Here is a 21,515-nt window from a genome sequence, read left to right on the forward strand (position 1 = left end):
GTCCTGGGGTTTTCTACAGTAGTCTATTGTATTGTGTGTAATAGTCCTGGGGTTTTCTACAGTAGTCGATTGTATTGTGTGTAATAGTCCTGGGGTTTTCTACAGTAGTCTGTTGTATTGTGTGTAATAGTCCTGGGTTTTTCTACAGTAGTCTGTATTGTGTGTAATAGTCCTGGGGGTTTTCTACAGTAGTCTGTATTGTGTGTAATAGTCCTGGGGTTTTCTACAGTAGTCTGTTGTATTGTGTCTAATAGTCCTGGGGTTTTCTACAGTAGTCCGTTGTATTGTGTGTAATAGTCCTGGGGGTTTCTACAGTAGCCTGTTGTATTGTGTGTAATAGTCCTGGGGTTTTCTACAGTAGTCTGTTGTATTGTGTGTAATAGTCCTGGGGTTTTTCTACAGTAGTCTATTGTATTGTCTGTAATAGTCCTGGGGTTTTCTACAGTAGTCTGTTGTATTGGGTCCTAAGGAGAGGTTTAAAACATGTTGGCCTGTTGTATTGGGTCCCAAGGAGAGGTTTAAAACATGTTGGCCTGTTGTATTGGGTCCCAAGGAGAGGTTTAAAACGTGTTGGCCTTGGCCTGTTGTATTGGGTCCCAAGGAGAGGTTTAAAACATGTTGGCCTGTTGTATTGGGTCCCAAGGAGAGGTTTAAAACATGTTGGCCTGTTGTATTGGGTCCCAAGGAGAGGTTTAAAACGTGTTGGCCTGTTGTATTGAGTCTCAAGGAGAGGTTTAAAACTTGGTTTTAACACGGGGTTTTCTACAGTAGTCTGTATTGTGTGTAATAGTCCTGGGGTTTTCTACAGTAGTCTATTGTATTGTGTGTAATAGTCCTGGGGTTTTCTACAGTAGTCGATTGTATTGTGTGTAATAGTCCTGGGGTTTTCTACAGTAGTCTGTTGTATTGTGTGTAATAGTCATGGGGGTTTTCTACAGTAGTCGATTGTATTGTGTGTAATAGTCCTGGGGTTTTTCTACAGTAGTCTGTTGTATTGTGTGTAATAGTCCTGGGGGTTTTCTACAGTGGTCGATTGTATTGTGTGTAATAGTCCTGGGGGTTTTCTACAGTAGCCTGTTGTATTGTGTGTAATAGTCTTGGGGGTTTTCTACAGTAGTCTGTTGTATTGTGTGTAATAGTCCTGGGGTTTTCTACAGTAGTCTGTTGTATTGTGTGTAATAGTCCTGGGGTTTTCTACAGTAGTCTATTGTATTGTGTGTAATAGTCCTGGGGTTTTCTACAGTAGTCTGTTGTATTGTGTGTAATAGTCATGGGGGTTTTCTACAGTAGTCTGTTGTATTGTGTGTAATAGTCCTGGGGTTTTCTACAGTAGTCTGTTGTATTGTGTGTAATAGTCCTGGGGTTTTCTACAGTAGTCGATTGTATTTGTGTAATAGTCCTGGGGGTTTTCTACAGTAGTCTATTGTATTGTGTGTAATAGTCCTGGGGGTTTTCTACAGTAGTCTGTTGTATTGTGTGTAATAGTCCTGGGGGTTTTCTACAGTAGTCTGTTGTATTGTGTGTAATAGTCCTGGGGTTTTCTACAGTAGTCTGTTGTATTGTGTGTAATAGTCCTGGGGGTTTTCTACAGTAGTCTGTTGTATTGTGTGTAATAGTCCTGGGGGTTTTCTACAGTAGTCTATTGTATTGTGTGTAATAGTCCTGGGGGTTTTCTACAGTAGTCTGTTGTATTGTGTGTGTAGTCCTGGGGTTTTCTACAGTAGTCTATTGTATTGTGTGTAATAGTCCTGGGGGTTTTCTACAGTAGTCTGTTGTATTGTGTGTAATAGTCCTGGGGTTTTCTACAGTAGTCTATTGTATTGTGTGTAATAGTCCTGGGGTTTTCTACAGTAGCCTGTTGTATTGTGTGTAATAGTCCTGGGGTTTTCTACAGTAGTCTGTTGTATTGTGTGTAATAGTCCTGGGTTTTTCTACAGTAGTCTGTATTGTGTGTAATAGTCCTGGGGGTTTTCTACAGTAGTCTGTATTGTGTGTAATAGTCCTGGGGTTTTCTACAGTAGTCTGTTGTATTGTGTCTAATAGTCCTGGGGTTTTCTACAGTAGTCCGTTGTATTGTGTGTAATAGTCCTGGGGGTTTCTACAGTAGCCTGTTGTATTGTGTGTAATAGTCCTGGGGGTTTTCTACAGTAGTCTGTTGTATTGTGTGTAATAGTCCTGGGGTTTTTCTACAGTAGTCTATTGTATTGTCTGTAATAGTCCTGGGGTTTTCTACAGTAGTCTGTTGTATTGGGTCCTAAGGAGAGGTTTAAAACATGTTGGCCTGTTGTATTGGGTCCCAAGGAGAGGTTTAAAACATGTTGGCCTGTTGTATTGGGTCCCAAGGAGAGGTTTAAAACGTGTTGGCCTTGGCCTGTTGTATTGGGTCCCAAGGAGAGGTTTAAAACATGTTGGCCTGTTGTATTGGGTCCCAAGGAGAGGTTTAAAACATGTTGGCCTGTTGTATTGGGTCCCAAGGAGAGGTTTAAAACGTGTTGGCCTGTTGTATTGAGTCTCAAGGAGAGGTTTAAAACTTGGTTTTAACACGGGGTTTTCTACAGTAGTCTGTATTGTGTGTAATAGTCCTGGGGTTTTCTACAGTAGTCTATTGTATTGTGTGTAATAGTCCTGGGGTTTTCTACAGTAGTCGATTGTATTGTGTGTAATAGTCCTGGGGTTTTCTACAGTAGTCTGTTGTATTGTGTGTAATAGTCCTGGGTTTTTCTACAGTAGTCTGTATTGTGTGTAATAGTCCTGGGGGTTTTCTACAGTAGTCTGTATTGTGTGTAATAGTCCTGGGGTTTTCTACAGTAGTCTGTTGTATTGTGTCTAATAGTCCTGGGGGTTTTCTACAGTAGTCCGTTGTATTGTGTGTAATAGTCCTGGGGGTTTCTACAGTAGCCTGTTGTATTGTGTGTAATAGTCCTGGGGTTTTCTACAGTAGTCTGTTGTATTGTGTGTAATAGTCCTGGGGTTTTCTACAGTAGTCTATTGTATTGTCTGTAATAGTCCTGGGGTTTTCTACAGTAGTCTGTTGTATTGGGTCCTAAGGAGAGGTTTAAAACATGTTGGCCTGTTGTATTGGGTCCCAAGGAGAGGTTTAAAACATGTTGGCCTGTTGTATTGGGTCCCAAGGAGAGGTTTAAAACGTGTTGGCCTTGGCCTGTTGTATTGGGTCCCAAGGAGAGGTTTAAAACATGTTGGCCTGTTGTATTGGGTCCTAAGGAGAGGTTTAAAACATGTTGGCCTGTTGTATTGGGTCCCAAGGAGAGGTTTAAAACATGTTGGTCTGTTGTATTGGGTCTCAAGGAGAGGTTTAAAACGTGGTTTTAACACGGGGTTTTCTACAGTAGTCTGTATTGTGTGTAATAGTCCTGGGGTTTTCTACAGTAGTCTATTGTATTGTGTGTAATAGTCCTGGGGGTTTTCTACAGTAGTCTATTGTATTGTGTGGAATAGTCTTGGGGGTTTTCTACAGTAGTCTGTTGTATTGTGTGTAATAGTCATGGGGGTTTTCTACAGTAGTCGATTGTATTGTGTGTAATAGTCCTGGGGTTTTTCTACAGTAGTCTGTTGTATTGTGTGTAATAGTCCTGGGGTTTTCTACAGTGGTCGATTGTATTGTGTGTAATAGTCCTGGGGTTTTCTACAGTAGTCTGTTGTATTGTGTGTAATAGTCCTGGGGTTTTCTACAGTAGTCTGTTGTATTGTGTGTAATAGTCCTGGGGGTTTTCTACAGTAGTCTGTTGTATTGTGTGTAATAGTCCTGTGGGTTTTCTACAGTAGTCTGTTGTATTGTGTGTAATAGTCCTGGGGGTTTTCTACAGTAGTCTGTATTGTGTGTAATAGTCCTGGGGTTTTCTACAGTAGCCTGTTGTATTGTGTGTAATAGTCCTGGGGTTTTCTACAGTAGTCTGTTGTATTGTGTGTAATAGTCCTGGGGTTTTCTACAGTAGTCTGTATTATGTGTAATAGTCCTGGGGGTTTTCTACAGTAGTCTGTATTATGTGTAATAGTCCTGGGGTTTTCTACAGTAGTCTGTTGTATTGTGTGTAATAGTCTTGGGGTTTTCTACAGTAGTCTGTTGTATTGTGTGTAATAGTCCTGGGGTTTTCTACAGTAGTCTGTTGTATTGTGTGTAATAGTCCTGGGGTTTTCTACAGTAGTTCATTGTATTGTGTGTAATAGTCCTGGGGGTTTTCTACAGTAGTCTATTGTATTGTGTGTAATAGTCCTGGGGGTTTTCTACAGTAGTCTATTGTATTGTGTGGAATAGTCTTGGGGGTTTTCTACAGTAGTCTGTTGTATTGTGTGTGATAGTCCTGGGGTTTTTCTACAGTAGTCTATTGTATTGTCTGTAATAGTCCTGGGGGTTTTCTACAGTAGTCTGTTGTATTGTGTGTAATAGTCCTGGGGGTTTTCTACAGTAGTTGATTGTATTGTGTGTAATAGTCCTGGGTTTTTCTACAGTAGTCTGTTGTATTGTGTGTAATAGTCCTGGGGTTTTCTACAGTAGTCTGTTGTATTGTGTGTAATAGTCCTGGGGGTTTTCTACAGTAGTCGATTGTATTGTGTGTAATAGTCCTGGGGGTTTTCTACAGTAGTCTATTGTATTGTGTGTAATAGTCCTGGGGGTTTTCTACAGTAGTCTGTTGTATTGTGTGTAATAGTCCTGGGGTTTTTCTACAGTAGTCTGTTGTATTGTGTGTAATAGTCCTGGGGGTTTTCTACAGTAGTCTGTTGTATTGTGTGTAATAGTCCTGGGGTTTTCTACAGTAGTCTATTGTATTGTGTGTAATAGTCCTGGGGGTTTTCTACAGTAGTCTGTTGTATTGTGTGTAATAGTCCTGGGGTTTTCTACAGTAGTCTATTGTATTGTGTGTAATGGTCCTGGGGTTTTCTACAGTAGTCTGTTGTATTGTGTGTAATAGTCCTGGGGGTTTTCTACAGTAGTCTGTTGTATTGTGTGTAATAGTCCTGGGGTTTTCTACAGTAGTCTATTGTATTGTGTGTAATAGTCCTGGGGGTTTTCTACAGTAGTCTGTTGTATTGTGTGTAATAGTCATGGGGTTTTCTACAGTAGTCTGTTGTATTGTGTGTAATAGTCCTGGGGTTTTCTACAGTAGTCTGTTGTATGTGTGTAATAGTCCTGGGGGTTCTCTACAGTAGTCGATTGTATTGTGTGTAATAGTCCTGGGGTTTTCTACAGTAGTCTATTGTATTGTGTGTAATAGTCCTGGGGTTTTCTACAGTAGGCTGTTGTATTGTGTGTAATAGTCCTGGGGTTTTCTACAGTAGTCTGTTGTATTGTGTGTAATAGTCCTGGGGTTTTCTACAGTAGCCTGTTGTATTGTGTGTAATAGTCCTGGGGTTTTCTACAGTAGTCTGTTGTATTGGGTCCTAAGGAGAGGTTTAAAACATGTTGGCCTGTTGTATTGGGTCCCAAGGAGAGGTTTAAAACATGTTGGCCTGTTGTATTGGTTCCCAAGGAGAGGTTTAAAACGTGTTGGCCTTGGCCTGTTGTATTGGGTCCTAAGGAGAGGTTTAAAACATGTTGGCCTGTTGTATTGGGTCCTAAGGAGAGGTTTAAAACATGTTGGCCTGTTGTATTGGCTCCTAAGGAGAGGTTTAAAACGTGTTGGCCTGTTGTATTGGGTCCCAAGGAGAGGTTTAAAACATGTTGGTCTGTTGTATTGGGTCTCAAGGAGAGGTTTAAAACGTGGTTTTAACACGGGGTTTTCTACAGTAGTCTGTATTGTGTGTAATAGTCCTGGGGTTTTCTACAGTAGTCTATTGTATTGTGTGTAATAGTCCTGGGGTTTTCTACAGTAGTCGATTGTATTGTGTGTAATAGTCCTGGGGGTTTTCTACAGTAGTCTGTTGTATTGTGTGTAATAGTCATGGGGTTTTCTACAGTAGTCGATTGTATTGTGTGTAATAGTCCTGGGGGTTTTCTACAGTAGTCTGTTGTATTGGGTCCTAAGGAGAGGTTTAAAACATGTTGGCCTGTTGTATTGGGTCCCAAGGAGAGGTTTAAAACATGTTGGCCTTGGCCTGTTGTATTGGGTCCCAAGGAGAGGTTTAAAACATGTTGGCCTGTTGTATTGGGTCCCAAGGAGAGGTTTAAAACATGTTGGCCTGTTGTATTGGGTCCCAAGGAGAGGTTTAAAACGTGTTGGCCTGTTGTATTGGGTCCTAAGGAGAGGTTTAAAACGTGTTGGCCTGTTGTATTGAGTCTCAAGGAGAGGTTTAAAACTTGGTTGTAACACGGGGTTTTCTACAGTAGTCTGTATTGTGTGTAATAGTCCTGGGGTTTTCTACAGTAGTCTATTGTATTGTGTATAATAGTCCTGGGGTTTTCTACAGTAGTCGATTGTATTGTGTGTAATAGTCCTGGGGGTTTTCTACAGTAGTCTGTTGTATTGTGTGTAATAGTCATGGGGGTTTTCTACAGTAGTCGATTGTATTGTGTGTAATAGTCCTGGGGTTTTTCTACAGTAGTCTGTTGTATTGTGTGTAATAGTCCTGGGGTTTTCTACAGTGGTCGATTGTATTGTGTGTAATAGTCCTGGGGGTTTTCTACAGTAGTCTGTTGTATTGTGTGTAATAGTCCTGGGGGTTTTCTACAGTAGTCTGTTGTATTGTGTGTAATAGTCCTGGGGTTTTCTACAGTAGTCTGTTGTATTGTGTGTAATAGTCCTGGGGGTTTTTTACAGTAGTCTGTTGTATTGTGTGTAATAGTCCTGGGGGTTTTCTACAGTAGTCTGTATTGTGTGTAATAGTCCTGGGGGTTTTCTACAGTAGCCTGTTGTATTGTGTGTAATAGTCCTGGGGGTTTTCTATAGTAGTCTGTTGTATTGTGTGTAATAGTCCTGGGGTTTTCTACAGTAGTCTGTATTATGTGTAATAGTCCTGGGGTTTTCTACAGTAGTCTGTTGTATTGTGTGTAATAGTCCTGGGGTTTTCTACAGTAGTCTGTTGTATTGTGTGTAATAGTCCTGGGGTTTTCTACAGTAGTCTGTATTGTGTGTAATAGTCCTGGGGTTTTCTACAGTAGTCTATTGTATTGTGTGTAATAGTCCTGGGGGTTTTCTACAGTAGTCTATTGTATTGTGTGGAATAGTCTTGGGGGTTTTCTACAGTAGTCTGTTGTATTGTGTGTGATAGTCCTGGGGTTTTTCTACAGTAGTCTATTGTATTGTCTGTAATAGTCCTGGGGGTTTTCTACAGTAGTCTGTTGTATTGTGTGTAATAGTCCTGGGGGTTTTCTACAGTAGTTGATTGTATTGTGTGTAATAGTCCTGGGTGTTTCTACAGTAGTCTGTTGTATTGTGTGTAATAGTCCTGGGGGTTTTCTACAGTAGTCTGTTGTATTGTGTGTAATAGTCCTGGGTTTTTCTACAGTAGTCTGTTGTATTGTGTGTAATAGTCCTGGGGTTTTCTACAGTAGTCTGTTGTATTGTGTGTAATAGTCCTGGGGGTTTTCTACAGTAGTCTATTGTATTGTGTGTAATAGTCCTGGGGGTTTTCTACAGTAGTCTGTTGTATTGTGTGTAATAGTCCTGGGGGTTTTCTACAGTAGTCTGTTGTATTGTGTGTAATAGTCCTGGGGTTTTCTACAGTAGTCTATTGTATTGTGTGTAATAGTCCTGGGGTTTTCTACAGTAGTCTGTTGTATTGTGTGTAATAGTCATGGGGGTTTTCTACAGTAGTCTGTTGTATTGTGTGTAATAGTCCTGGGGTTTTCTACAGTAGTCTGTTGTATTGTGTGTAATAGTCCTGGGGTTTTCTACAGTAGTCGATTGTGTTGTGTGTAATAGTCCTGGGGTTTTCTACAGTAGTCTATTGTATTGTGTGTAATAGTCCTGGGGGTTTTCTACAGTAGTCTGTTGTATTGTGTGTAATAGTCCTGGGGTTCTCTACAGTAGTCTGTTGTATTGTGTGTAATAGTCCTGGGGTTTTCTACAGTAGCCTGTTGTATTGTGTGTAATAGTCCTGGGGGTTTTCTACAGTAGTCTGTTGTATTGTGTGTAATAGTCCTGGGGTTTTTCTACAGTAGTCTATTGTATTGTCTGTAATAGTCCTGTTTTTTTTTTTACAGTAGTCTGTTGTATTGTGTGTAATAGTCCTTAGGGGTTTTCTACAGTAGTTGATTGTATTGTGTGTAATAGTCCTGGGTTTTTCTACAGTAGTCTGTATTGTGTGTAATAGTCCTGGGGTTTTCTACAGTAGTTGATTGTATTGTGTGTAATAGTCCTGGGTTTTTCTACAGTAGTCTGTTGTATTGTGTCTAATAGTCCTGGGGTTTTCTACAGTAGTCCGTTGTATTGTGTGTAATAGTCCTGGGGGTTTCTACAGTAGCCTGTTGTATTGTGTGTAATAGTCCTGGGGGTTTTCTACAGTAGTCTGTTGTATTGTGTGTAATAGTCATGGGGTTTTCTACAGTAGTCGATTGTATTGTGTGTAATAGTCCTGGGGTTTTCTACAGTAGTCTGTTGTATTGGGTCCTAAGGAGAGGTTTAAAACATGTTGGCCTGTTGTATTGGGTCCCAAGGAGAGGTTTAAAACATGTTGGCCTTGGCCTGTTGTATTGGGTCCCAAGGAGAGGTTTAAAACATGTTGGCCTGTTGTATTGGGTCCCAAGGAGAGGTTTAAAACATGTTGGCCTGTTGTATTGGGTCCCAAGGAGAGGTTTAAAACGTGTTGGCCTGTTGTATTGGGTCCTAAGGAGAGGTTTAAAACGTGTTGGCCTGTTGTATTGAGTCTCAAGGAGAGGTTTAAAACTTGGTTTTAACACGGGGTTTTCTACAGTAGTCTGTATTGTGTGTAATAGTCCTGGGGTTTTCTACAGTAGTCTATTGTATTGTGTATAATAGTCCTGGGGTTTTCTACAGTAGTCGATTGTATTGTGTGTAATAGTCCTGGGGTTTTCTACAGTAGTCTGTTGTATTGTGTGTAATAGTCATGGGGTTTTCTACAGTAGTCGATTGTATTGTGTGTAATAGTCCTGGGGTTTTTCTACAGTAGTCTGTTGTATTGTGTGTAATAGTCCTGGGGGTTTTCTACAGTGGTCGATTGTATTGTGTGTAATAGTCCTGGGGTTTTCTACAGTAGTCTGTTGTATTGTGTGTAATAGTCCTGGGGTTTTCTACAGTAGTCTGTATTGTGTGTAATAGTCCTGGGGGTTTTCTACAGTAGTCTGTTGTATTGTGTGTAATAGTCCTGGGGGTTTTTTACAGTAGTCTGTTGTATTGTGTGTAATAGTCCTGGGGGTTTTCTACAGTAGTCTGTATTGTGTGTAATAGTCCTGGGGGTTTTCTACAGTAGCCTGTTGTATTGTGTGTAATAGTCCTGGGGGTTTTCTATAGTAGTCTGTTGTATTGTGTGTAATAGTCCTGGGGGTTTTCTACAGTAGTCTGTATTGTGTGTAATAGTCCTGGGGGTTTTGTACAGTAGTCTGTTGTATTGTGTGTAATAGTCCTGGGGTTTTCTACAGTAGTCTGTTGTATTGTGTGTAATAGTCTTGGGGGTTTTCTACAGTAGTCTGTTGTATTGTGTGTAATAGTCCTGGGGGTTTTCTACAGTAGTCTATTGTATTGTGTGTAATAGTCCTGGGGTTTTCTACAGTAGTCTATTGTATTGTGTGGAATAGTCTTGGGGTTTTTATACAGTAGTCTGTTGTATTGTGTGTAATAGTCCTGGGGTTTTTCTACAGTAGTCTATTGTATTGTCTGTAATAGTCCTGGGGTTTTCTACAGTAGTCTGTTGTATTGTGTGTAATAGTCCTGGGGGTTTTCTACAGTAGTTGATTGTATTGTGTGTAATAGTCCTGGGGGTTTCTACAGTAGTCTGTTGTATTGTGTGTAATAGTCCTGGGGGTATTCTACAGTAGTCTGTTGTATTGTGTGTAATAGTCCTGGGGTTTTTCTACAGTAGACTGTTGTATTGTGTGTAATAGTCCTGGGGGTTTTCTACAGTAGTCTGTTGTATTGTGTGTAATAGTCCTGGGGTTTTCTACAGTAGTCTATTGTATTGTGTGTAATAGTCCTGGGGGTTTTCTACAGTAGTCTGTTGTATTGTGTGTAATAGTCCTGGGGGTTTTCTACAGTAGTCGATTGTGTTGTGTGTAATAGTCCTGGGGTTTTCTACAGTAGTCTATTGTATTGTGTGTAATAGTCCTGGGGTTTTCTACAGTAGTCTGTTGTATTGTGTGTAATAGTCCTGGGGTTTCTACAGTAGTCTGTTGTATTGTGTGTAATAGTCCTGGGGTTTTCTACAGTAGCCTGTTGTATTGTGTGTAATAGTCCTGGGGGTTTTCTACAGTAGTCTGTTGTATTGTGTGTAATAGTCCTGGGGTTTTTCTACAGTAGTCTATTGTATTGTCTGTAATAGTCCTGTTTTTTTTTTACAGTAGTCTGTTGTATTGTGTGTAATAGTCCTGGGGTTTTCTACAGTAGTTGATTGTATATTGTATTGTGTGTAATAGTCCTGGGTTTTTCTACAGTAGTCTGTATTGTGTGTAATAGTCCTGGGGGTTTTCTACAGTAGTTGATTGTATTGTGTGTAATAGTCCTGGGTTTTTCTACAGTAGTCTGTTGTATTGTGTCTAATAGTCCTGGGGGTTTTCTACAGTAGTCCGTTGTATTGTGTGTAATAGTCCTGGGGGTTTCTACAGTAGCCTGTTGTATTGTGTGTAATAGTCCTGGGGTTTTCTACAGTAGTCTGTTGTATTGTGTGTAATAGTCCTGGGGTTTTTCTACAGTAGTCTATTGTATTGTCTGTAATAGTCCTGGGGTTTTCTACAGTAGTCTGTTGTATTGTGTGTAATAGTCCTGGGGTTTTCTACAGTAGTTGATTGTATTGTGTGTAATAGTCCTGGGGTTTTCTACAGTAGTCTGTATTGTGTGTAATAGTCCTGGGGTTTTCTACAGTAGGCTGTTGTATTGTGTGTAATAGTCCTGGGGTTTTCTACAGTAGTCTGTTGTATTGTGTGTAATAGTCCTGGGGTTTTCTACAGTAGTCTGTTGTATTGTGTGTAATAGTCCTCGGGGTTTTCTACAGTAGTCTGTTGTATTGTGTGTAATAGTCCTGTGGGTTTTCTACAGTAGTCTGTTGTATTGTGTGTAATAGTCCTGGGGGTTTTCTACAGTAGTCTGTATTGTGTGTAATAGTCCTGGAGGTTTTCTACAGTAGCCTGTTGTATTGTGTGTAATAGTCCTGGGGTTTTCTACAGTAGTCTGTTGTATTGTGTGTAATAGTCCTGGGGGTTTTCTACAGTAGTCTGTATTATGTGTAATAGTCCTGGGGTTTTTCTACAGTAGTCTGTTGTATTGTGTGTAATAGTCCTGGGGGTTTTCTACAGTAGTCTGTTGTATTGTGTGTAATAGTCCTGGGGTTTTCTACAGTAGTCTGTTGTATTGTGTGTAATAGTCCTGGGGGTTTTCTACAGTGGTCGATTGTATTGTGTGTAATAGTCCTGGGGGTTTTCTACAGTAGTCTGTTGTATTGTGTGTAATAGTCCTGGGGGTTTTCTACAGTAGTCTGTTGTATTGTGTAATAGTCCTGGGGGTTTTCTACAGTAGTCTGTTGTATTGTGTGTAATAGTCCTGTGGGTTTTCTACAGTAGTCTGTTGTATTGTGTGTAATAGTCCTGGGGTTTTCTACAGTAGTCTGTATTGTGTGTAATAGTCCTGGGGGTTTTCTACAGTAGCCTGTTGTATTGTGTGTAATAGTCCTGGGGTTTTCTACAGTAGTCTGTTGTATTGTGTGTAATAGTCCTGGGGTTTTCTACAGTAGTCTGTATTATGTGTAATAGTCCTGGGGTTTTCTACAGTAGTCTGTATTATGTGTAATAGTCCTGGGGGTTTTCTACAGTAGTCTGTTGTATTGTGTGTAATAGTCTTGGGGTTTTCTACAGTAGTCTGTTGTATTGTGTGTAATAGTCCTGGGGTTTTCTACAGTAGTCTGTTGTATTGTGTGTAATAGTCCTGGGGTTTTCTACAGTAGTTCATTGTATTGTGTGTAATAGTCCTGGGGGTTTTCTACAGTAGTCTATTGTATTGTGTGTAATAGTCCTGGGGTTTTCTACAGTAGTCTATTGTATTGTGTGTAATAGTCCTGGGGTTTTCTACAGTAGTCTATTGTATTGTGTGGAATAGTCTTGGGGTTTTTATACAGTAGTCTGTTGTATTGTGTGTAATAGTCCTGGGGTTTTTCTACAGTAGTGTATTGTATTGTCTGTAATAGTCCTGGGGTTTTCTACAGTAGTCTGTTGTATTGTGTGTAATAGTCCTGGGGTTTTCTACAGTAGTTGATTGTATTGTGTGTAATAGTCCTGGGGGTTTCTACAGTAGTCTGTTGTATTGTGTGTAATAGTCCTGGGGGTATTCTACAGTAGTCTGTTGTATTGTGTGTAATAGTCCTGGGGTTTTTCTACAGTAGTCTGTTGTATTGTGTGTAATAGTCCTGGGGTTTTCTACAGTAGTCTGTTGTATTGTGTGTAATAGTCCTGGGGGTTTTCTACAGTAGTCTGTTGTATTGTGTGTAATAGTCCTGGGGTTTTTCTACAGTAGTCTGTTGTATTGTGTGTAATAGTCCTGGGGGTTTTCTACAGTAGTCTGTTGTATTGTGTGTAATAGTCCTGGGGGTTTTCTACAGTAGTCTATTGTATTGTGTGTAATAGTCCTGGGGTTTTCTACAGTAGTCTGTTGTATTGTGTGTAATAGTCCTGGGGTTTTCTACAGTAGTCTATTTTATTGTGTGTAATGGTCCTGGGGTTTTCTACAGTAGTCTGTTGTATTGTGTGTAATAGTCCTGGGGTTTTCTACAGTAGTCTGTTGTATTGTGTGTAATAGTCCTGGGGTTTTCTACAGTAGTCTATTGTATTGTGTGTAATAGTCCTGGGGGTTTTCTACAGTAGTCTGTTGTATTGTGTGTAATAGTCATGGGGGTTTTCTACAGTAGTCTGTTGTATTGTGTGTAATAGTCCTGGGGTTTTCTACAGTAGTCTGTTGTATTGTGTGTAATAGTCCTGGGGTTCTCTACAGTAGTCGATTGTATTGTGTGTAATAGTCCTGGGGGTTTTCTACAGTAGTCTATTGTATTGTGTGTAATAGTCCTGGGGGTTTTCTACAGTAGGCTGTTGTATTGTGTGTAATAGTCCTGGGGGTTTTCTACAGTAGTCTGTTGTATTGTGTGTAATAGTCCTGGGGTTTTCTACAGTAGCCTGTTGTATTGTGTGTAATAGTCCTGGGGGTTTTCTACAGTAGTCTGTTGTATTGGGTCCTAAGGAGAGGTTTAAAACATGTTGGCCTGTTGTATTGGGTCCCAAGGAGAGGTTTAAAACATGTTGGCCTGTTGTATTGGTTCCCAAGGAGAGGTTTAAAACGTGTTGGCCTTGGCCTGTTGTATTGGGTCCCAAGGAGAGGTTTAAAACATGTTGGCCTGTTGTATTGGGTCCTAAGGAGAGGTTTAAAACATGTTGGCCTGTTGTATTGGGTCCTAAGGAGAGGTTTAAAACGTGTTGGCCTGTTGTATTGGGTCTCAAGGAGAGGTTTAAAACATGTTGGCCTGTTGTATTGGGTCTCAAGGAGAGGTTTAAAACGTGGTTTTAACACGGGGTTTTCTACAGTAGTCTGTATTGTGTGTAATAGTCCTGGGGTTTTCTACAGTAGTCTATTGTATTGTGTGTAATAGTCCTGGGGGTTTTCTACAGTAGTCGATTGTATTGTGTGTAATAGTCCTGGGGTTTTCTACAGTAGTCTGTTGTATTGTGTGTAATAGTCATGGGGGTTTTCTACAGTAGTCGATTGTATTGTGTGTAATAGTCCTGGGGTTTTCTACAGTAGTCTGTTGTATTGGGTCCTAAGGAGAGGTTTAAAACATGTTGGCCTGTTGTATTGGGTCCCAAGGAGAGGTTTAAAACATGTTGGCCTGTTGTATTGGGTCCTAAGGAGAGGTTTAAAACATGTTGGCCTGTTGTATTGGGTCCTAAGGAGAGGTTTAAAACATGTTGGCCTGTTGTATTGGGTCCTAAGGAGAGGTTTAAAACATGTTGGCCTGTTGTATTGGGTCTCAAGGAGAGGTTTAAAACATGTTGGCCTGTTGTATTGGGTCCCAAGGAGAGGTTTAAAACGTGGTTTTAACACGGGGTTTTCTACAGTAGTCTGTATTGTGTGTAATAGTCCTGAGGTTTTCTACAGTAGTCTATTGTATTGTGTGTAATAGTCCTGGGGGTTTTCTACAGTAGTCTGTTGTATTGTGTGTAATAGTCCTGGGGGTTTTCTACAGTAGTCTGTTGTATTGTGTGTAATAGTCCTGGGGGTTTTCTACAGTAGTCTGTATTGTGTGTAATAGTCCTGGGGGTTTTCTACAGTAGTCTGTTGTATTGTGTGTAATAGTCCTGGGGGTTTTCTACAGTAGTCTGTATTGTGTGTAATAGTCCTGGGGGTTTTCTACAGTAGTCTGTTGTATTGTGTGTAATAGTCCTGGGGTTTTCTACAGTAGTCTGTTGTATTGTGTGTAATAGTCCTGGGGGTTTTCTACAGTAGTCTGTTGTATTGTGTGTAATAGTCCTGTGGGTTTTCTACAGTAGTCTGTTGTATTGTGTGTAATAGTCCTGGGGGTTTTCTACAGTAGTCTGTATTGTGTGTAATAGTCCTGGAGGTTTTCTACAGTAGCCTGTTGTATTGTGTGTAATAGTCCTGGGGGTTTTCTACAGTAGTCTGTTGTATTGTGTGTAATAGTCCTGGGGTTTTCTACAGTAGTCTGTTGTATTGTGTGTAATAGTCCTGGGGTTTTCTACAGTAGTCGATTGTGTTGTGTGTAATAGTCCTGGGGTTTTCTACAGTAGTCTATTGTATTATGTGTAATAGTCCTGGGGGTTTTCTACAGTAGTCTGTTGTATTGTGTGTAATAGTCCTGGGGTTTTCTACAGTAGTCTGTTGTATTGTGTGTAATAGTCCTGGGGTTTTCTACAGTAGTCTGTTGTATTGTGTGTAATAGTCTTGGGGGTTTTCTACAGTAGTCTGTTGTATTGTGTGTAATAGTCCTGGGGGTTTTCTACAGTAGTCTATTGTATTGTGTGGAATAGTCTTGGGGGTTTTCTACAGTAGTCTGTTGTATTGTGTGTGATAGTCCTGGGGTTTTTCTACAGTAGTCTATTGTATTGTCTGTAATAGTCCTGGGGGTTTTCTACAGTAGTCTGTTGTATTGTGTGTAATAGTCCTGGGGGTTTTCTACAGTAGTTGATTGTATTGTGTGTAATAGTCCTGGGTTTTTCTACAGTAGTCTGTTGTATTGTGTGTAATAGTCCTGGGGGTATTCTACAGTAGTCTGTTGTATTGTGTGTAATAGTCCTGGGGTTTTTCTACAGTAGTCTGTTGTATTGTGTGTAATAGTCCTGGGGTTTTCTACAGTAGTCTGTTGTATTGTGTGTAATAGTCCTGGGGGTTTTCTACAGTAGTCTGTTGTATTGTGTGTAATAGTCCTGGGGGTTTTCTACAGTAGTCTGTTGTATTGTGTGTAATAGTCCTGGGGGTTTTCTACAGTAGTCTATTGTATTGTGTGTAATAGTCCTGGGGGTTTTCTACAGTAGTCTGTTGTATTGTGTGTAATAGTCCTGGGGGTTTTCTACAGTAGTCTGTTGTATTGTGTGTAATAGTCCTGGGGTTTTCTACAGTAGTCTGTTGTATTGTGTGTAATAGTCCTGGGGGTTTTCTACAGTAGTCTGTTGTATTGTGTGTAATAGTCCTGGGGGTTTTCTACAGTAGTCTGTTGTATTGTGTGTAATAGTCCTGGGGTTTTCTACAGTAGTCTGTTGTATTGTGTGTAATAGTCCTGGGGTTTTCTACAGTAGTCGATTGTGTTGTGTGTAATAGTCCTGGGGGTTTTCTACAGTAGTCTATTGTATTGTGTGTAATAGTCCTGGGGTTTTCTACAGTAGTCTGTTGTATTGTGTGTAATAGTCCTGGGGGTTTTCTACAGTAGTCTGTTGTATTGTGTGTAATAGTCCTGGGGTTTTCTACAGTAGCCTGTTGTATTGTGTGTAATAGTCCTGGGGGTTTTCTACAGTAGTCTGTTGTATTGTGTGTAATAGTCCTGGGGTTTTTCTACAGTAGTCTATTGTATTGTCTGTAATAGTCCTGTTTTTTTTTACAGTAGTCTGTTGTATTGTGTGTAATAGTCCTGGGGGTTTTCTACAGTAGTTGATTGTATTGTGTGTAATAGTCCTGGGTTTTTCTACAGTAGTCTGTATTGTGTGTAATAGTCCTGGGGTTTTCTACAGTGGTCTGTATTGTGTGTAATAGTCCTGGGGTTTTCTACAGTAGTCTGTTGTATTGTGTCTAATAGTCCTGGGGGTTTTCTACAGTAGTCCGTTGTATTGTGTGTAATAGTCCTGGGGGTTTCTACAGTAGCCTGTTGTATTGTGTGTAATAGTCCTGGGGTTTTCTACAGTAGTCTGTTGTATTGTGTGTAATAGTCCTGGGGTTTTTCTACAGTAGTCTATTGTATTGTCTGTAATAGTCCTGGGGTTTTCTACAGTAGTCTGTTGTATTGTGTGTAATAGTCCTGGGGTTTTCTACAGTAGTTGATTGTATTGTGTGTAATAGTCCTGGGTTTTTCTACAGTAGTCTGTATTGTGTGTAATAGTCCTGGGGTTTTCTACAGTAGGCTGTTGTATTGTGTGTAATAGTCCTGGGGGTTTTCTACAGTAGTCTGTTGTACTGTGTGTAATAGTCCTGGGGTTTTCTACAGTAGTCTGTTGTATTGTGTGTAATAGTCCTGGGGGTTTTCTACAGTAGTCTGTTGTATTGTGTGTAATAGTCCTGTGGGTTTTCTACAGTAGTCTGTTGTATTGTGTAATAGTCCTGGGGGTTTTCTACAGTAGTCTGTATTGTGTGTAATAGTCCTGGAGGTTTTCTACAGTAGCCTGTTGTATTATGTGTAATAGTCCTGGGGTTTTTCTACAGTAGTCTGTTGTATTGTGTGTAATAGTCCTGGGGGTTTCTACAGTAGTCTGTTGTATTGTGTGTAATAGTCCTGGGGGTATTCTACAGTAGTCTGTTGTATTGTGTGTAATAGTCCTGGGGTTTTTCTACAGTAGTCTGTTGTATTGTGTGTAATAGTCCTGGGGTTTTCTACAGTAGTCTGTTGTATTGTGTGTAATAGTCCTGGGGTTTTCTACAGTAGTCTATTGTATTGTGTGTAATAGTCCTGGGGGTTTTCTACAGTAGTCTGTTGTATTGTGTGTAATAGTCCTGGGGGTTTTCTACAGTAGTCTATTGTATTGTGTGTAATAGTCCTGGGGGTTTTAAAACAGTAGTCTGTTGTATTGTGTGTAATAGTCCTGGGGGTTTTCAGAACAGTAGTCTGTTGTATTTGTGTAATAGTCCTGGGGTTTTCTACAGTAGTCTATTGTATTGTGTGTAATAGTCCTGGTTTAAAACATGTTGGGTTTTCTGAACAGTAGTCTGTTGTATTGTGTGTAATAGTCATGGGGGTTTTCTACAGTAGTCTGTTGTATTGTGTGTAATAGTCCTGGGGTTTTCTACAGTAGTCTGTTGTATTGTGTGTAATAGTCCTGGGGTTTTCTACAGTAGTCGATTGTGTTGTGTGTAATAGTCCTGGGGTTTTCTACAGTAGTCTATTGTATTGTGTGTAATAGTCCTGGGGTTTTCTACAGTAGTCTGTTGTATTGTGTGTAATAGTCCTGGGGTTTTCTACAGTAGTCTGTTGTATTGTGTGTAATAGTCCTGGGGTTTTCTACAGTAGCCTGTTGTATTGTGTGTAATAGTCCTGGGGTTTTCTACAGTAGTCTGTTGTATTGTGTGTAATAGTCCTGGGGTTTTTCTACAGTAGTCTATTGTATTGTCTGTAATAGTCCTGTTTTTTTTTTTACAGTAGTCTGTTGTATTGTGTGTAATAGTCCTGGGGTTTTCTACAGTAGTTGATTATTGTATTGTGTGTAATAGTCCTGGGTTTTTCTACAGTAGTCTGTATTGTGTGTAATAGTCCTGGGGTTTTCTACAGTGGTCTGTATTGTGTGTAATAGTCCTGGGGTTTTCTACAGTAGTCTGTTGTATTGTGTCTAATAGTCCTGGGGTTTTAATGAACAGTAGTCCTGTTGTATTGTGTGTAATAGTCCTGGGGGTTTCTACAGTAGCCTGTTGTATTGTGTGTAATAGTCCTGGGGTTTTCTACAGTAGTCTGTTGTATTGTGTGTAATAGTCCTGGGGTTTTTCTACAGTAGTCTATTGTATTGTCTGTAATAGTCCTGGGGGTTTTCTACAGTAGTCTGTTGTATTGTGTGTAATAGTCCTGGGGTTTTCTACAGTAGTTGATTGTATTGTGTGTAATAGTCCTGGGGTTTTCTACAGTAGTCTGTATTGTGTGTAATAGTCCTGGGGTTTTCTACAGTAGGCTGTTGTATTGTGTGTAATAGTCCTGGGGGTTTTCTACAGTAGTCTGTTGTATTGTGTGTAATAGTCCTGGGGTTTTCTACAGTAGTCTGTTGTATTGTGTGTAATAGTCCTGGGGGTTTTCTACAGTAGTCTGTTGTATTGTGTGTAATAGTCCTGTGGGTTTTCTACAGTAGTCTGTTGTATTGTGTGTAATAGTCCTGGGGTTTTCTACAGTAGTCTGTATTGTGTGTAATAGTCCTGGAGGTTTTCTACAGTAGCCTGTTGTATTATGTGTAATAGTCCTGGGGTTTTTCTACAGTAGTCTGTTGTATTGTGTGTAATAGTCCTGGGGTTTTCTACAGTAGTCTGTTGTATTGTGTGTAATAGTCCTGGGGTTTTCTACAGTAGTCTATTGTATTGTGTGTAATAGTCCTGGGGGTTTTCTACAGTAGTCTATTGTATTGTGTGTAATAGTCCTGGGGTTTTCTACAGTAGTCTATTGTATTGTGTGGAATAGTCTTGGGGTTTTTATACAGTAGTCTGTTGTATTGTGTGTAATAGTCCTGGGGTTTTTCTACAGTAGTCTATTGTATTGTCTGTAATAGTCCTGGGGTTTTCTACAGTAGTCTGTTGTATTGTGTGTAATAGTCCTGGGGTTTTCTACAGTAGTTGATTGTATTGTGTGTAATAGTCCTGGGGTTTCTACAGTAGTCTGTTGTATTGTGTGTAATAGTCCTGGGGGTATTCTACAGTAGTCTGTTGTATTGTGTGTAATAGTCCTGGGGTTTTTCTACAGTAGTCTGTTGTATTGTGTGTAATAGTCCTGGGGTTTTCTACAGTAGTCTGTTGTATTGTGTGTAATAGTCCTGGGGTTTTCTACAGTAGTCTATTGTATTGTGTGTAATAGTCCTGGGGTTTTCTACAGTAGTCTGTTGTATTGTGTGTAATAGTCCTGGGGGTTTTCTACAGTAGTCTATTGTATTGTGTGTAATAGTCCTGGGGGTTTTCTACAGTAGTCTGTTGTATTGTGTGTAATAGTCCTGGGGGTTTTCTACAGTAGTCTGTTGTATTGTGTGTAATAGTCCTGGGGTTTTCTACAGTAGTCTATTGTATTGTGTGTAATAGTCCTGGGGGTTTTCTACAGTAGTTGATTGTATTGTGTGTAATAGTCCTGGGTTTTTCTACAGTAGTCTGTTGTATTGTGTGTAATAGTCCTGGGGTTTTCTACAGTAGTCTGTTGTATTGTGTGTAATAGTCCTGGGGGTTTTCTACAGTAGTCGATTGTATTGTGTGTAATAGTCCTGGGGGTTTTCTACAGTAGTCTATTGTATTGTGTGTAATAGTCCTGGGGGTTTTCTACAGTAGTCTGTTGTATTGTGTGTAATAGTCCTGGGGGTTTTCTACAGTAGTCTGTTGTATTGTGTGTAATAGTCCTGGGGTTTTCTACAGTAGTCTGTTGTATTGTCTGTAATAGTCCTGGGGGTTTTCTACAGTAGTCTGTTGTATTGTGTGTAATAGTCCTGGGGTTTTTCTACAGTAGTCTATTGTATGTCTGTAATAGTCCTGTTTTTTTTTACAGTAGTCTGTTGTATTGTGTGTAATAGTCCTGGGGGTTTTCTACAGTAGTCTGTTGTATTGTGTGTAATAGTCCTGGGGTTTTCTACAGTAGTCTGTTGTATTGTGTGTAATAGTCCTGGGGTTTTCTACAGTGGTCTGTTGTATTGTGTGTAATAGTCCTGGGGTTTTCTACAGTAGTCTGTTGTATTGTGAACTAATAGTCCTGGGGGTTTTCTACAGTAGTCCATTGTATTGTGTGTAATAGTCCTGGGGGTTTTCTACAGTAGCCTGTTGTATTGTGTGTAATAGTCCTGGGGGTTTTCTACAGTAGTCTGTTGTATTGTGTGTAATAGTCCTGGGGGTTTTCTACAGTAGTCTGTTGTATTGTGTGTAATAGTCCTGGGGTTTTCTACAGTAGTCTGTTGTATTGTGTGTAATAGTCCTGGGGGTTTTCTACAGTAGTCTGTTGTATTGTGTGTAATAGTCCTGGGGGATTTCTACAGTAGTCTGTTGCGTACAACTGTCCTGGTTGTGTGTCTGTGTATTGTGTAATTGGTGATTTCCACAGTATTCTATTGTATATACTGTAATTGTTCTGGCTTTGTGTGTTTGTCTGTATTGTGTTTCAGGGTTCAATCTGTGGAGGAGAGAAACAAAGTCATGACTGAGACATGGAACCAGCTCCAAGAGCATGCCGCCATGGTGCTCTTACAGAACTGACAACAAGCTGTTACCATCTAACAGAACTGACAACAAGTTGTTACCATCTAACAGAACTGACAACACCCTGTTACCCTCTTACAGAACCAACACCCTGTTCCCCTCTTACAGAACCAACACCCTGTTCCCCTCTTACAGAACCAACACCCTGTTCCCCTCTTACAGAACCAACACCCTGTTCCCCTCTTACAGAACCAACACCCCCTGTACAGAACCAACACCCTGTTCCCCTCTTACAGAACCAACACCCTGTTCCCCTCTTACTGAACCAACACCCTGTTCCCCTCTTACAGAACCAACACCCTGTTCCCCTCTTACAGAACCAACACCCTGTTCCCCTCTTACAGAACCAACACCCTGTTCCCCTCTTACTGAACCAACACCCTGTTACCTACCCTCTTAATGAACCAACACCCTGTTCCCCTCTTACTGAACCAACACCCCTGTTGAACCAACACCCTGTTCCCCCCAGAACCAACACCCTTAATGAACCAACACACCTGTTCCCCTCTGAACCAACAACTTAATGAACCAACACCCTGTTCCCCTCTTAATGAACCACCACCCTGTTCCCCTCTTACTGAACCACCACAAGCAGGACATTACCACGTCCACATGTCTTCTGTCACTACATAGACTGACACATGAAAACCTACAGGATATATGGATTGAATACTACATCTCCCTCAGCTTAACCTGTGTTCTTCCAGGTTGACATCTTGACTTTTAGGAAAAGCGGTAATGGAAGGTTTTACATGATTAGGTTTGATGTTAGCATATGTTACAGGCAATAATGTATGGGTTCTTACATCTGCTTTCTTAGATCCACTGAAGAATGGA

The 21,515-nt window shown here is 40.4% G+C and overlaps 1 protein-coding gene across 2 annotated transcripts in view; it reads left to right on the forward strand.

The window, feature by feature from the left end:
* The window catches only part of wdr93 (WD repeat domain 93), a 99,960-nt gene extending 79,254 nt beyond the window's left edge, over window positions 1–20,706 (forward strand). For both annotated transcript variants that reach the window (XM_052517324.1, XM_052517325.1), the window contains one exon: window positions 20,585–20,706. In XM_052517324.1, the coding sequence (XP_052373284.1) occupies window positions 20,585–20,675 (91 nt within the window). In that variant the 3' untranslated portion in view covers window positions 20,676–20,706. The remainder of the gene's footprint in view (window positions 1–20,584) is intronic.
* Window positions 20,707–21,515: the final 809 nt, after the last annotated feature.

This window comes from Oncorhynchus keta, unplaced genomic scaffold, assembly GCF_023373465.1.
Source record: "Oncorhynchus keta strain PuntledgeMale-10-30-2019 unplaced genomic scaffold, Oket_V2 Un_scaffold_6846_pilon_pilon, whole genome shotgun sequence".
NCBI lineage: Eukaryota > Metazoa > Chordata > Actinopteri > Salmoniformes > Salmonidae > Oncorhynchus > Oncorhynchus keta.